The following is a 17,014-nucleotide window of genomic DNA, read 5'->3' on the forward strand; positions in this document are numbered from 1 at the left end:
CTCTGTCTCTGTCTCTGTCTCTGTCTCTGTCTCTCTCTCTCTCTCTCTCTCTCTCTCTCTCTGTCTCTCTCTCTCTCTGTCTCTCTCTCTCTCTCTCTCTGTCTCTCTCTCTCTCTCTCTCTCTCTGTCTCTCTCTCTCTCTCTCTCTGTCTCTGTCTCTGTCTCTGTCTCTCTCTCTCTCTCTCTCTCTCTCTCTCTCTCTCTCTCTCTCTCTCTCTCTCTCTCTCTCTCTCTCTCTCTCTCTCTCTCTATATATATATATATATATATATATATATATATATATATATATATATATATATATATATATATATATATATATATATATATATATATATATATACACACTGATGGAGGACCGCAGGGCTGCCAGACAGGGCTGCCAGACAGTGATCGCTGGCTGGCGAGAGGTAACAGGCTCAGCCTGCAGCGCAGACCCATACTTTTGGACTCCAGTGTGACAACCAGGGATCTGAACTGAAGACGTGTAGTAAATGTGACATTTTCCACAGAGCATTTCCCAGACTCCCATGTTTCAGCTTCCTGAGTAGGAGAGGGGCCGGGGCTGTTCATTAGCCTTATTATGCTAATCACATTGTTATACTGTTACAATATAACAGTAGGATGTGTCTGTTACCTCCCTTTGAGTTGTTTTCTTTGGATGAATAATAATGTCGTATGTAACTGAATACAGACTGTGACATGTGATGTCCATGAATAAAACCAGATGAATATTACCTGAAGCACGTCATGTCAGGCTTTGTGTCTGTGTCAGCAATCAGTGTGTGATCACAGGGGGAATACGGTCGGCAGGTCCAGGCTGATCAAGCCTCTGACACCGACATGCTGTAGTGCAAACTGTCTACTCAAACACGGATAGAAACTTTAGCCCAAGTCCAATAGGATCCACACCTTTCTCACTACCTGCAGGTCCAACTGCATAGCAGAGTGACTGACACGGTGTATGATCTTCACTATACACACTGCCAGCCAGACCCAAAGTGGAAAACTCTACACACACACACACACACACACACACACACCATGGTCAACCATTTCCAACCATCCATTTAGTGCCGATGTTGTTTTTATTTAGTTATTATTATTCATTTTTACAACTGTTTCTCCCTCCCTCTCACATCTCGTCCCTCCCACCTATTCTGACCCGTCATCTCTCTCCTCTCTCATTCCTTCTCTCTCATGCCCTGCTGCCCACTCCTTCTGACCCTCTCTCCTCTCTCATTCCTTCTCTCTCATGCCCTGCTGCCCACTCCTTCTGACCCTCTCTCCTTTCTCTCCATTCCTCCCTGGCAGGTGGGCGTCAGGGCAAGCTTCCTGTCACAGCCTTCGAGGCCTTTGACCTGGAAATGAAGAGCTGGACGCATTACCCCTGCATCCCCAGCCGCCGGGCCTTCGCCTGCTGTGCTGCTACCGACCGGGGCTTCTTCAGCCTGGGAGGGCTCCAGCAGCCTGGCCCCCACAACTTCTACTCCAGACCACACTTCGTCAGCACAGTGGAGGAGTATGACCCGGAACAGGGTGAGTCAATTCAGAGTTTACACAGACACATACTTACAGGGGCTCCAGTCACACAATTAAAGAAAACAATATATATTGCTCATTTATATTGTATCTTGGGGCTCCAGTACTCTAGTTCAATCAGCCAGACTTGCAAGATGAACTTATTTGGCTCAGCATTCTGTCACCCCCTATACAGTTGAAGTCAGAAGTTTACATACAGTTAGGTTGGAGTCATTAAAAGTAGTTTTTCAACGACTCCACAAATGTCTTGTTAACAAACTATAGTTTTGGCAAGTCGGTTAGGACATCTACTTTGCGCATGACACAAGTAATTTTTACAACAATTGTTTACAGACAGATTATTTCACTTATAATTCACTGTATCACAATACCAGGGGGTCAGAGGTTTACATACACTAGGTTGACTGTGCCTTTAAACAGCTTGGAAAGCTCCAGAAAATGTAATGGTTTTAGAAGCTTCTGATAGGCTAATTGACATCATTTGAGTCAATTGGAGGTGTACCTGTGGATGTATTTCAATAACTACCTTCAAACTCAGTGCCTCTTTGCTTGGCATCATGGGAAAATCAAAAGAAATCAGCCAAGACCTCAGAAAAAAAATTATAGACCTTCACAAGTCTGGTTCATCCTTGGGAGCAATTTCCAAACGCCTGAAGGTGCTAGGTTCATCTGTACAAGCAATAGTACGCAAGAGTAAACACCATGGGACCACACAGCCGTCATACCACTCAGGAAGGAGATGCGTTCTGTCTCCTAGAGATGAATGTACTTTGGTGCCAAAAGTGCAGCAAAGGACTTTGTGAAGATGCTGGAGGAAACAGGTACAAAAGTATCTATATCTATAGTAAAAACGAGTCCTACATCGACATAACCTGGACAACAAAGTCAAGGTATTGGAGTGGTCATCACAAAGCCCTGACCTCAATCCTATAGAAAATTTGTGGGCAGAACAGAAAAAGCGTGTGCGAGCAAAGGAGGCCTACAAACCTGACTCAGTTACACCAGCTCTGTCAGGAGTAATGGGCCAAAATTCACTCAACTTTGTGTGGGAAGCTTGTGTGAGGCTACCTGAAACGTTTGACCCAAGTTAAACAATTTAAAGACAATGCTACCAAATACTAATTGAGTGTATGTAAACTTCTGACCCACTGGGAATGTGATGAAAGAAATAAAAGCTGAAATAAATGATTCTCTCTACTATTATTCTGACATTTCACATTCTTAAAATAAAGTGGTGATCCTAACTGATGTAAGACAGGGAATTTTTACAAGGATTAAATGTCAGGAATTGTGAAAAACTGAGTTTAAATGTAATTGGCTAAGGTGTATGTAAACTTCCGACTTCAACTGTATATGCTACCCATACATGTGTAATATCAACCTCAGTTATATAAACTCAACTCAACCCTTATCTACTGTCACACACTCGGCTTACTCTCCTAACACATCCACTAAGAAAACACTTCTGTATCTTTCCACTACTTTTGAAAGCATATCCCTGCTTGAGGTCAGGCAAGGTGGGTTTGGGTGTTACTGAGTCACAGAGCTGTCGAATAGGGTCTTGATCACACATGTTTGCCTACTGCAGCTGCGTACTGGTACACTGAGACAGATATTCCAGAACTGTGCTGTGTATGATTCGCCTTCCACTTCTGGATTAATCCCAGCGTGTGTGTCTGTGTGCGTGTGCGTGCATGTGGGAGGGGAATTTTACTCCCTGCTGTGCATTTCCGGTCCTAATATAAGGCATACTGTATAACCTTTGCAGTTGCTGAAATTAAAAGCCAGATGAGTTTTGTTTCATTTGGCTTTTGAAGATCTGGATTTATTCTGAAGAACAAAGCATCCAAAGCTTTTCACGGTGAAAAGGTGACCTCCTGTGTGTGTGTGTGTGTGTGTGTGTGTGTGTGTGTGTGTGTGTGTGTGTGTGTGTGTGTGTGTGTGTGTGTGTGTGTGTGTGTGTGTGTGTGTGTGTGTGTGTCATCCCGTGTGTGTCCTTAATGGGTGAGCGATTTTGTGGTTAGTGTGCTCTGTCTCCCTCTCAATTCCTTTCCATTCATTGCGTCCCTGCTAGGACCCAGGGGTAAACTCAAGGCACGGTGGCCAGGCAATCGCCTCAGACCGATAATAGAATAGCAGCTCAAAAACAGGCCCAGTCAAAGAAGTGCATTTATATTCAATCTCCCTCTGCCTCGTAGGATAGTCATGAAATTCCATTTTAGAAGTGTCTATTCCGATGCAGTGAATAGTAGAAAGAGAAACTTGTTGTAAAGAAACAGAACTGATGGATATTTAAACGCTTCCTAATGGTGTCAATGCAATTGTTACACATTTCATGGAGTTTCTCTTTTGTAGGGGAATGCATGAAGATATAGTCTGGCTAACACCTAACTCAAAGTCCTCCTGACTTCAGAGTCTGGAAAGGCTGTCTTGATGTTGTCGGTATGATGCATGGATAATGAAGGGGGCTGTGCTTTTACTGGTTGGTTTTCCTTTGTGTCTTTCTCACACAAACACCCACATGGACAGCCTCACACAGCCCTGAGCACTGCCCCCTTCCATTATAACTGTTGGATTTTCAAATCGCTCAGAAATTGTTCGGATGCATTGATTGCAACCAATCGATGCAACTTTTGAGAGAACCAATCAATGCGTCCGCTCAATTTCTGAGCGAATACTGCATTTACAATAGCCTCCTGTCCAGACCAGTGTGTCTCAGCTCTCCCTGGGCTGTGAGTCACGTGAGTTGCGTCAGCCAGGCTATGAAAGATAGGCCTGTCGTGAAGAAAATTCCATTGTACTGTGCTGCAATGTAATATATTTGAGTCTAATACATTAGGGCTGGTTACATGAAGCAGGAAGGTTATGCAGGTTGTAACCGGTTCATTTTTACATCCTCAAATGTTTTAATCAAGCCAGTTTGCATGTAAATGTCCCATCATGAAAATGAATGGCTGCACAAGGCAGAACAGCATGCCCAGTTAATGGAACATAGTGTGCCCCCTCTGTGTGGGTTGTGTGCGTGTGCGTTCATGTGTGTGTGTAAGAGAGCGGGAGAGAGAGCGAGGTGGCCATAATTCCATTATCCCCTCACCTACTACTGTGCAGCCTGGAGATAATACAGTAGGTTTTATATACTGTATGTTTTATGTACAGTAATCACCAGCACACAGTTTACAGGCCATATCCTCAATTACACATCTCTTATCTTGTAATGGTTTTCTTCATCTGAAGGAGAGGCGGACCAAAACGCAGCGTGGTGGTTATTCATATTCTTTAATTTATAAAGAAACTACACATGAGATAACTAACAAAAACAACAAATGTGAGAAAACCTAAAACAGTCCCATCTGGTGCAAACACAAAGACAGGAACAATCACCCACAAACACACAGTGACACCCAGGCTACCTAAGTATGATTCTCAATCAGAGACAACTAATGACACCTGCCTCTGATTGAGAACCATACTAGGCCGAAACATAGAAAACCCCAAATCATAGAAAAACAAACATAGACTGCCTACCCAACTCACGCCCTGACCATACTAAATAAATACAAAACAAAGGAAATAAAGGTCAGAACGTGACATATCTGCCCATTTACAACTGTGTAGCACTGAGCTGAGGAAACCTGTGGGTGTGTTGGTGGGTGACAGCATGTGTGACAGCATGTGTGACAGCATGTGTAACTATGAAGCTAATAGGGTGAAGAAGAAGGAACAGACAGAGGGACTCGTCCCACCACTCTGGCTCTTACCATACACCTTCTTGACTACACGGTGTTTACCTCAATCAATACAGGCTATCGACCATGTGCTTAAACAGAGTATTCATGTCTTTAGGATTTCACTGTTGAACGGAATATTTGACTTACTCTATCAGTTGAAATTATTTTTGGAGAAAACCTTTTAGTTTCCATCAAACCGAACCATGAATTGAAGGGAGGGACGTGTGAGATGCCACTCAGCCATACGAAGGAGCAGCCATGCCTGGGAAACATGCCACTTAGCCGCATGAAGGAGCCTGGGAAACATGCCACTCAGCCATACGAAGGAGCAGCCATGCCTGGGAAACATGCCACTTAGCCGCATGAAGGAGCCTGGGAAACATGCCACTCAGCCATACGAAGGAGCAGCCATGCCTGGGAAACATGCCACTTAGCCCTATGAAGGAGCCTGGGAAGATGCCACTCAGCCATACGAAGGAGCAGCCATGCCTGGGAAACATGCCACTTAGCTGCATGAAGGAGCCTGGGAAACATGCCACTCAGCCATACGAAGGAGCAGCCATGCCTGGGAAACATGCCACTCAGCCATACGAAGGAGCAGCCATGCCTGGGAAACATGCCACTCAGCCATACGAAGGAGCAGCCATGCCTGGGAAACATGCCACTCAGCCATACGAAGGAGCAGCCATGCCTGGGAAACATGCCACTCAGCCATACGAAGGGGAGCCATGCCTGGGAAACATGCCACTCAGCCATACGAAGGAGCAGCCATGCCTGGGAAACATGCCACTCAGCCATACGAAGGAGCAGCCATGCCTGGGAAACATGCCACTTAGCCATACGAAGGAGCAGCCATGCCTGGGAAACATGCCACTCAGCCATACGAAGGGGAGCCATGCCTGGGAAACATGCCACTCAGCCATACGAAGGGGAGCCATGCCTGGGAAACATGCCACTCAGCCATACGAAGGAGCAGCCATGCCTGGGAAACATGCCACTCAGCCATACGAAGGAGCAGCCATGCCTGGGAAACATGCCACTCAGCCATACGAAGGGGAGCCTAGCCTGGGAAACATGCCACTCAGCCATACGAAGGGGAGCCATGCCTGGGAAACATGCCACTCAGCCATACGAAGGGGAGCCATGCCTGGGAAACATGCCACTCAGCCATACGAAGGGGAGCCATGCCTGGGAAACATACCACTCAGCCATACGAAGGAGCAGCCATGCCTGGGAAACATGCCACTCAGCCATACGAAGGAGCAGCCATGCCTGGGAAACATGCCACTCAGCCATACGAAGGGGAGCCATGCCTGGGAAACATGCCACTCAGCCATACGAAGGGGAGCCATGCCTGGGAAACATGCCACTCAGCCATACGAAGGGGAGCCATGCCTGGGAAACATGCCACTCAGCCATACGAAGGAGCAGCCATGCCTGGGAAACATGCCACTCAGCCATACGAAGGGGAGCCATGCCTTGGAAACATGCCACTCAGCCATACGAAGGGGAGCCATGCCTGGGAAACATGCCACTCAGCCATACGAAGGAGCAGCCATGCCTGGGAAACATGCCACTCAGCCATACGAAGGAGCAGCCATGATTGGGAAACATGCCACTCAGCCATACGAAGGGGAGCCATGCCTGGGAAACATGCCACTCAGCCATACGAAGGGGAGCCATGCCTGGGAAACATGCCACTCAGCCATACGAAGGAGCAGCCATGCCTGGGAAAGATGCCACTCAGCCATACGAAGGGGAGCCATGCCTGGGAAACATGCCACTCAGCCATACGAAGGAGCAGCCATGCCTGGGAAAGATGCCACTCAGCCATACGAAGGGGAGCCATGCCTGGGAAACATGCCACTCAGCCATACGAAGGAGCAGCCATGCCTGGGAAACATGCCACTCAGCCATACGAAGGGGCAGCCATGCCTGGGAAACATGCCACTCAGCCATACGAAGGGGCAGCCATGCCTGGGAAACATGCCACTCAGCCATACGAAGGGGCAGCCATGCCTGGGAAACATGCCACTCAGCCATACGAAGGAGCAGCCATGCCTGGGAAACATGCCACTCAGCCATACAAAGGGGAGCCATGCCTGGGAAACATGCCACTCAGCCATACGAAGGAGCCTGGGAAACATGCCACTCAGCCATACGAAGGAGCCTGGGAAACATGCCACTCAGCCATACGAAGGAGCCTGGGAAACATGCCACTCAGCCATACGAAGGAGCCTGGGAAACATGCCACTCAGCCATACGAAGGGGAGCCATGCCTGGGAAACATGCCACTCAGCCATACGAAGGAGCAGCCATGCCTGGGAAACATGCCACTCAGCCATACGAAGGGGAGCCATGCCTGGGAAACATGCCACTCAGCCATACGAAGGAGCAGCCATGCCTGGGAAAGATGCCACTCAGCCATACGAAGGGGAGCCATGCCTGGGAAACATGCCACTCAGCCATACGAAGGAGCAGCCATGCCTGGGAAAGATGCCACTCAGCCATACGAAGGGGAGCCATGCCTGGGAAACATGCCACTCAGCCATACGAAGGAGCAGCCATGCCTGGGAAACATGCCACTCAGCCATACGAAGGGGCAGCCATGCCTGGGAAACATGCCACTCAGCCATACGAAGGGGCAGCCATGCCTGGGAAACATGCCACTCAGCCATACGAAGGGGCAGCCATGCCTGGGAAACATGCCACTCAGCCATACGAAGGAGCAGCCATGCCTGGGAAACATGCCACTCAGCCATACAAAGGGGAGCCATGCCTGGGAAACATGCCACTCAGCCATACGAAGGAGCCTGGGAAACATGCCACTCAGCCATACGAAGGAGCCTGGGAAACATGCCACTCAGCCATACGAAGGAGCCTGGGAAACATGCCACTCAGCCATACGAAGGAGCCTGGGAAACATGCCACTCAGCCATACGAAGGGGAGCCATGCCTGGGAAACATGCCACTCAGCCATACGAAGGGGAGCCATGCCTGGGAAACATGCCACTCAGCCATACGAAGGGGAGCCATGCCTGGGAAACATGCCACTCAGCCATACGAAGGGGAGCCATGCCTGGGAAACATGCCACTCAGCCATACGAAGGGGAGCCATGACTGGGAAACATGCCACTCAGCCATACGAAGGAGCAGCCATGCCTGGGAAACATGCCACTCAGCCATACGAAGGAGCCTGGGAAACATGCCACTCAGCCATACGAAGGAGCAGCCATGCCTGGGAAACATGCCACTCAGCCATACGAAGGAGCAGCCATGCCTGGGAAACATGCCACTCAGCCATACGAAGGAGCCTGGGAAACATGCCACTCAGCCATACGAAGGAGCAGCCATGCCTGGGAAACATGCCACTCAGCCATACGAAGGGGAGCCATGCCTGGGAAACATGCCACTCAGCCATACGAAGGGGCAGCCATGCCTGGGAAACATGCCACTCAGCCATACGAAGGAGCAGCCATGCCTGGGAAACATGCCACTCAGCCATACGAAGGAGCCTGGGAAACATGCCACTCAGCCATACGAAGGAGCAGCCATGCCTGGGAAACATGCCACTCAGCCATACGAAGGGGAGCCATGCCTGGGAAACATGCCACTCAGCCATACGAAGGAGCAGCCATGCCTGGGAAACATGCCACTCAGCCATACGAAGGAGCAGCCATGCCTGGGAAACATGCCACTCAGCCATACGAAGGAGCAGCCATGCCTGGGAAACATGCCACTCAGCCATACGAAGGGGAGCCTAGCCTGGGAAACATGCCACTCAGCCATACGAAGGGGAGCCATGCCTGGGAAACATGCCACTCAGCCATACGAAGGGGAGCCATGCCTGGGAAACATGCCACTCAGCCATACGAAGGGGAGCCATGCCTGGGAAACATACCACTCAGCCATACGAAGGAGCAGCCATGCCTGGGAAACATGCCACTCAGCCATACGAAGGAGCAGCCATGCCTGGGAAACATGCCACTCAGCCATACGAAGGGGAGCCATGCCTGGGAAACATGCCACTCAGCCATACGAAGGGGAGCCATGCCTGGGAAACATGCCACTCAGCCATACAAAGGGGAGCCATGCCTGGGAAACATGCCACTCAGCCATACGAAGGGGAGCCATGCCTGGGAAACATGCCACTCAGCCATACGAAGGAGCAGCCATGCCTGGGAAACATGCCACTCAGCCATACGAAGGAGCAGCCATGCCTGGGAAACATGCCACTCAGCCATACGAAGGGGAGCCATGCCTGGGAAACATGCCACTCAGCCATACGAAGGGGAGCCATGCCTGGGAAACATGCCACTCAGCCATACGAAGGAGCAGCCATGCCTGGGAAAGATGCCACTCAGCCATACGAAGGGGAGCCATGCCTGGGAAACATGCCACTCAGCCATACGAAGGAGCAGCCATGCCTGGGAAAGATGCCACTCAGCCATACGAAGGGGAGCCATGCCTGGGAAACATGCCACTCAGCCATACGAAGGAGCAGCCATGCCTGGGAAACATGCCACTCAGCCATACGAAGGGGCAGCCATGCCTGGGAAACATGCCACTCAGCCATACGAAGGGGCAGCCATGCCTGGGAAACATGCCACTCAGCCATACGAAGGGGCAGCCATGCCTGGGAAACATGCCACTCAGCCATACGAAGGAGCAGCCATGCCTGGGAAACATGCCACTCAGCCATACAAAGGGGAGCCATGCCTGGGAAACATGCCACTCAGCCATACGAAGGAGCCTGGGAAACATGCCACTCAGCCATACGAAGGAGCCTGGGAAACATGCCACTCAGCCATACGAAGGAGCCTGGGAAACATGCCACTCAGCCATACGAAGGGGAGCCATGCCTGGGAAACATGCCACTCAGCCATACGAAGGGGAGCCATGCCTGGGAAACATGCCACTCAGCCATACGAAGGGGAGCCATGCCTGGGAAACATGCCACTCAGCCATACGAAGGGGAGCCATGCCTGGGAAACATGCCACTCAGCCATACGAAGGGGAGCCATGACTGGGAAACATGCCACTCAGCCATACGAAGGAGCAGCCATGCCTGGGAAACATGTCACTCAGCCATACGAAGGAGCCTGGGAAACATGCCACTCAGCCATACGAAGGAGCAGCCATGCCTGGGAAACATGCCACTCAGCCATACGAAGGGGAGCCATGCCTGGGAAACATGCCACTCAGCCATACGAAGGGGCAGCCATGCCTGGGAAACATGCCACTCAGCCATACGAAGGAGCAGCCATGCCTGGGAAACATGCCACTCAGCCATACGAAGGAGCAGCCATGCCTGGGAAACATGCCACTCAGCCATACGAAGGAGCCTGGGAAACATGCCACTCAGCCATACGAAGGAGCAGCCATGCCTGGGAAACATGCCACTCAGCCATACGAAGGGGAGCCATGCCTGGGAAACATGCCACTCAGCCATACGAAGGAGCAGCCATGCCTGGGAAACATGCCACTCAGCCATACGAAGGGGAGCCATGCCTGGGAAACATGCCACTCAGCCATACGAAGGAGCCTGGGAAACATGCCACTCAGCCATACGAAGGGGAGCCATGCCTGGGAAACATGCCACTCAGCCATACGAAGGGGAGCCATGCCTGGGAAACATGCCACTCAGCCATACGAAGGAGCCTGGGAAACATGCCACTCAGCCATACGAAGGAGCCTGGGAAACATGCCACTCAGCCATACGAAGGGGAGCCATGCCTGGGAAACATGCCACTCAGCCATACGAAGGGGAGCCATGCCTGGGAAACATGCCACTCAGCCATACGAAGGAGCCTGGGAAACATGCCACTCAGCCATACGAAGGGGCAGCCATGCCTGGGAAACATGCCACTCAGCCATACGAAGGGGAGCCATGCCTGGGAAACATGCCACTCAGCCATACGAAGGGGAGCCATGCCTGGGAAACATGCCACTCAGCCATACGAAGGAGCAGCCATGCCTGGGAAACATGCCACTCAGCCATACGAAGGGGCCTGGGAAACATGCCACTCAGCCATACGAAGGAGCCTGGGAAACATGCCACTCAGCCATACGAAGGAGCAGCCATGCCTGGGAAACATGCCACTCAGCCATACGAAGGGGAGCCATGCCTGGGAAACATGCCACTCAGCCATACGAAGGAGCAGCCATGCCTGGGAAACATGCCACTCAGCCATACGAAGGAGCCTGGGAAACATGCCACTCAGCCATACGAAGGAGCCTGGGAAACATGCCACTCAGCCATACGAAGGAGCAGCCATGCCTGGGAAACATGCCACTCAGCCATACGAAGGAGCAGCCATGCCTGGGAAACATGCCACTCAGCCATACGAAGGAGCAGCCATGCCTGGGAAACATGCCACTCAGCCATACAAAGGGGAGCCATGCCTGGGAAACATGCCACTCAGCCATACGAAGGAGCCTGGGAAACATGCCACTCAGCCATACGAAGGAGCCTGGGAAACATGCCACTCAGCCATACGAAGGAGCCTGGGAAACATGCCACTCAGCCATACGAAGGGGAGCCATGCCTGGGAAACATGCCACTCAGCCATACGAAGGGGAGCCATGCCTGGGAAACATGCCACTCAGCCATACGAAGGGGAGCCATGCCTGGGAAACATGCCACTCAGCCATACGAAGGGGAGCCATGCCTGGGAAACATGCCACTCAGCCATACGAAGGGGAGCCATGACTGGGAAACATGCCACTCAGCCATACGAAGGAGCAGCCATGCCTGGGAAACATGTCACTCAGCCATACGAAGGAGCCTGGGAAACATGCCACTCAGCCATACGAAGGAGCAGCCATGCCTGGGAAACATGCCACTCAGCCATACGAAGGGGAGCCATGCCTGGGAAACATGCCACTCAGCCATACGAAGGGGCAGCCATGCCTGGGAAACATGCCACTCAGCCATACGAAGGAGCAGCCATGCCTGGGAAACATGCCACTCAGCCATACGAAGGAGCAGCCATGCCTGGGAAACATGCCACTCAGCCATACGAAGGAGCCTGGGAAACATGCCACTCAGCCATACGAAGGAGCAGCCATGCCTGGGAAACATGCCACTCAGCCATACGAAGGGGAGCCATGCCTGGGAAACATGCCACTCAGCCATACGAAGGAGCAGCCATGCCTGGGAAACATGCCACTCAGCCATACGAAGGAGCAGCCATGCCTGGGAAACATGCCACTCAGCCATACGAAGGAGCCTGGGAAACATGCCACTCAGCCATACGAAGGAGCAGCCATGCCTGGGAAACATGCCACTCAGCCATACGAAGGGGAGCCATGCCTGGGAAACATGCCACTCAGCCATACGAAGGAGCAGCCATGCCTGGGAAACATGCCACTCAGCCATACAAAGGAGCAGCCATGCCTGGGAAACATGCCACTCAGCCATACGAAGGAGCAGCCATGCCTGGGAAAGATGCCACTCAGCCATACGAAGGGGAGCCATGCCTGGGAAACATGCCACTCAGCCATACGAAGGGGAGCCATGCCTGGGAAACATGCCACTCAGCCATACGAAGGGGAGCCATGCCTGGGAAACATGCCACTCAGCCATACGAAGGGGAGCCATGCCTGGGAAACATGCCACTCAGCCATACGAAGGGGAGCCATGCCTGGGAAACATGCCACTCAGCCATACGAAGGAGCCTGGGAAACATGCCACTCAGCCATACGAAGGAGCCTGGGAAACATGCCACTCAGCCATACGAAGGGGAGCCATGCCTGGGAAACATGCCACTCAGCCATACGAAGGGGAGCCATGCCTGGGAAACATGCCACTCAGCCATACGAAGGAGCCTGGGAAACATGCCACTCAGCCATACGAAGGGGCAGCCATGCCTGGGAAACATGCCACTCAGCCATACGAAGGGGAGCCATGCCTGGGAAACATGCCACTCAGCCATACGAAGGGGAGCCATGCCTGGGAAACATGCCACTCAGCCATACGAAGGAGCAGCCATGCCTGGGAAACATGCCACTCAGCCATACGAAGGGGCCTGGGAAACATGCCACTCAGCCATACGAAGGAGCCTGGGAAACATGCCACTCAGCCATACGAAGGAGCAGCCATGCCTGGGAAACATGCCACTCAGCCATACGAAGGGGAGCCATGCCTGGGAAACATGCCACTCAGCCATACGAAGGAGCAGCCATGCCTGGGAAACATGCCACTCAGCCATACGAAGGAGCCTGGGAAACATGCCACTCAGCCATACGAAGGAGCCTGGGAAACATGCCACTCAGCCATACGAAGGAGCAGCCATGCCTGGGAAACATGCCACTCAGCCATACGAAGGAGCAGCCATGCCTGGGAAACATGCCACTCAGCCATACGAAGGAGCAGCCATGCCTGGGAAACATGCCACTCAGCCATACGAAGGAGCAGCCATGCCTGGGAAACATGCCACTCAGCCATACGAAGGAGCCTGGGAAACATGCCACTCAGCCATACGAAGGAGCAGCCATGCCTGGGAAACATGCCACTCAGCCATACGAAGGGGAGCCATGCCTGGGAAACATGCCACTCAGCCATACGAAGGAGCAGCCATGCCTGGGAAACATGCCACTCAGCCATACGAAGGAGCAGCCATGCCTGGGAAACATGCCACTCAGCCATACGAAGGAGCCTGGGAAACATGCCACTCAGCCATACGAAGGAGCAGCCATGCCTGGGAAACATGCCACTCAGCCATACGAAGGGGAGCCATGCCTGGGAAACATGCCACTCAGCCATACGAAGGAGCAGCCATGCCTGGGAAACATGCCACTCAGCCATACAAAGGAGCAGCCATGCCTGGGAAACATGCCACTCAGCCATACGAAGGAGCAGCCATGCCTGGGAAAGATGCCACTCAGCCATACGAAGGGGAGCCATGCCTGGGAAACATGCCACTCAGCCATACGAAGGGGAGCCATGCCTGGGAAACATGCCACTCAGCCATACGAAGGGGAGCCATGCCTGGGAAACATGCCACTCAGCCATACGAAGGGGAGCCATGCCTGGGAAACATGCCACTCAGCCATACGAAGGGGAGCCATGCCTGGGAAACATGCCACTCAGCCATACGAAGGAGCCTGGGAAACATGCCACTCAGCCATACGAAGGAGCCTGGGAAACATGCCACTCAGCCATACGAAGGGGAGCCATGCCTGGGAAACATGCCACTCAGCCATACGAAGGGGAGCCATGCCTGGGAAACATGCCACTCAGCCATACGAAGGAGCCTGGGAAACATGCCACTCAGCCATACGAAGGGGCAGCCATGCCTGGGAAACATGCCACTCAGCCATACGAAGGGGAGCCATGCCTGGGAAACATGCCACTCAGCCATACGAAGGGGAGCCATGCCTGGGAAACATGCCACTCAGCCATACGAAGGAGCAGCCATGCCTGGGAAACATGCCACTCAGCCATACGAAGGGGCCTGGGAAACATGCCACTCAGCCATACGAAGGAGCCTGGGAAACATGCCACTCAGCCATACGAAGGAGCAGCCATGCCTGGGAAACATGCCACTCAGCCATACGAAGGGGAGCCATGCCTGGGAAACATGCCACTCAGCCATACGAAGGAGCAGCCATGCCTGGGAAACATGCCACTCAGCCATACGAAGGAGCCTGGGAAACATGCCACTCAGCCATACGAAGGAGCCTGGGAAACATGCCACTCAGCCATACGAAGGAGCAGCCATGCCTGGGAAACATGCCACTCAGCCATACGAAGGAGCAGCCATGCCTGGGAAACATGCCACTCAGCCATACGAAGGAGCAGCCATGCCTGGGAAACATGCCACTCAGCCATACGAAGGGGAGCCATGCCTGGGAAACATGCCACTCAGCCATACGAAGGGGAGCCATGCCTGGGAAACATGCCACTCAGCCATACGAAGGGGAGCCATGCCTGGGAAACATGCCACTCAGCCATACGAAGGGGAGCCATGCCTGGGAAACATGCCACTCAGCCATACGAAGGAGCCTGGGAAACATGCCACTCAGCCATACGAAGGAGCCTGGGAAACATGCCACTCAGCCATACGAAGGGGAGCCATGCCTGGGAAACATGCCACTCAGCCATACGAAGGAGCAGCCATGCCTGGGAAACATGCCACTCAGCCATACGAAGGGGAGCCATGCCTGGGAAACATGTCACTCAGCCATACGAAGGAGCAGCCATGCCTGGGAAACATGCCACTCAGCCATACGAAGGGGCCTGGGAAACATGCCACTCAGCCATACGAAGGAGCCTGGGAAACATGCCACTCAGCCATACGAAGGAGCCTGGGAAACATGCCACTCAGCCATACGAAGGAGCCTGGGAAACATGCCACTCAGCCATACGAAGGGGCCTGGGAAACATGCCACTCAGCCATACGAAGGGGAGCCATGCCTGGGAAACATGCCACTCAGCCATACGAAGGAGCAGCCATGCCTGGGAAACATGCCACTCAGCCATACGAAGGGGAGCCTGGGAAACATGCCACTCAGCCATACGAAGGGGAGCCAATTGACCCGGTGCTCTATAGCTGTTATTATGCATGCATTTGAATTCCCATCCCGGTCTCACGTTAAGTACTGCACATCTGCTTAATGGTAATGGCTGAATTATCATCTTGAGTTCCCATGGAGGAGCTATTATTGAAGACTCAATATTAAGATCCTTCCCTCTTAAGCACCCCCCCAGGCGCCATGTTAAAAGCCATTATGGTGGTTGGTTTGTAGAGGGCCAAGGGTGGAGAGTGAGTTTTTATCCTCTGGCTGCCTCTCTGGTTAATAGTTTCTCTGAGAATGATGGCACATCCTCACTAAAAGATTGAACATTCCCCATTTTGTGTGTTTTCAGTCATGTTTCATATTCTGCCATAGTTAACGTGTTTTCCCACCATGGCACCTGCAGCAGTTAAGAGTGTCAATTGAATGTGTGTAGAATACAGATTGGCTAATTGTGTAATTATAGGTCCCTCCCACCAATTTGAGTTGATTGAATATATGTGTTTGGGGGAGAAAGGCAGTTGGAAGATGGGGGAGGGTCTTTTAGAAGTTAGTAGGGGTCTTTTTTTTTCTTTTTCTCAGGAGTACTGAGTCAGGGAAGAAGATTAGGAATGTGGAGCTAATGTTGTGAACCGTGATTGACCACCCACTCCAGCACAGTAGGTGGCGGCATGCACTGTAAAGGTATGTTTGCAGACCTCCATTATATCATGGAACGGACCTGGGGATAGTGGACGACTGTAGGTCGCGTATAGGGCATAGGATTTCCCTTGATGAGGCAAAAAAGAGATTTAGACTTGAAAAGTAGAACATTTTCAGAACAAGTCGGTAATTGGATAAAGGAGGAGGATTGGAGGGAATGAGCGGTGAGGTTGAAAAGACTGAGGGAGGCAGAGGATGGGTGTGAATCTGTTGAAGGGAGCAGGCGCTCCATGTGATGCAATTTGGGGAAAGACCTGTATCTTGCTTTACGCTTAGTTTACAGGGCACCGTTGGAGGGAGTGATTTCTGGGGTAGCGTTAAGTGTGGAGGTGGAGCTGTTGAAGGTTCCTGGTGTTTGTGATGCCTGCCCTTTGGTGCGACGCAGACGGAGTGTCCGGTACGAGAGAGGCAGGTTGAGGTGACCAGGGTCAGAGTAGTGCAGAAGGTGTCGTATGCTGAGCTAGTGAAGAAGGTAGAGGAGGGATGAACGGAGAGTGATTCTGAGAGGATCCCTGTGAATA

The 17,014-nt window shown here is 52.1% G+C and overlaps 1 protein-coding gene across 1 annotated transcript in view; it reads left to right on the forward strand.

Moving 5' to 3' along the window:
* LOC109907007 (kelch domain-containing protein 8B) overlaps window positions 1-17,014 on the forward strand; it is a 109,324-nt gene that overhangs the window by 69,699 nt on the left and 22,611 nt on the right. The window contains exon 3 of the mRNA XM_020504812.2: window positions 1,315-1,539. Coding sequence (XP_020360401.2) covers window positions 1,315-1,539 — 225 coding nt within the window. The remainder of the gene's footprint in view (window positions 1-1,314; window positions 1,540-17,014) is intronic.

This window comes from Oncorhynchus kisutch, linkage group LG17 (genome assembly GCF_002021735.2).
Source record: "Oncorhynchus kisutch isolate 150728-3 linkage group LG17, Okis_V2, whole genome shotgun sequence".
NCBI lineage: Eukaryota > Metazoa > Chordata > Actinopteri > Salmoniformes > Salmonidae > Oncorhynchus > Oncorhynchus kisutch.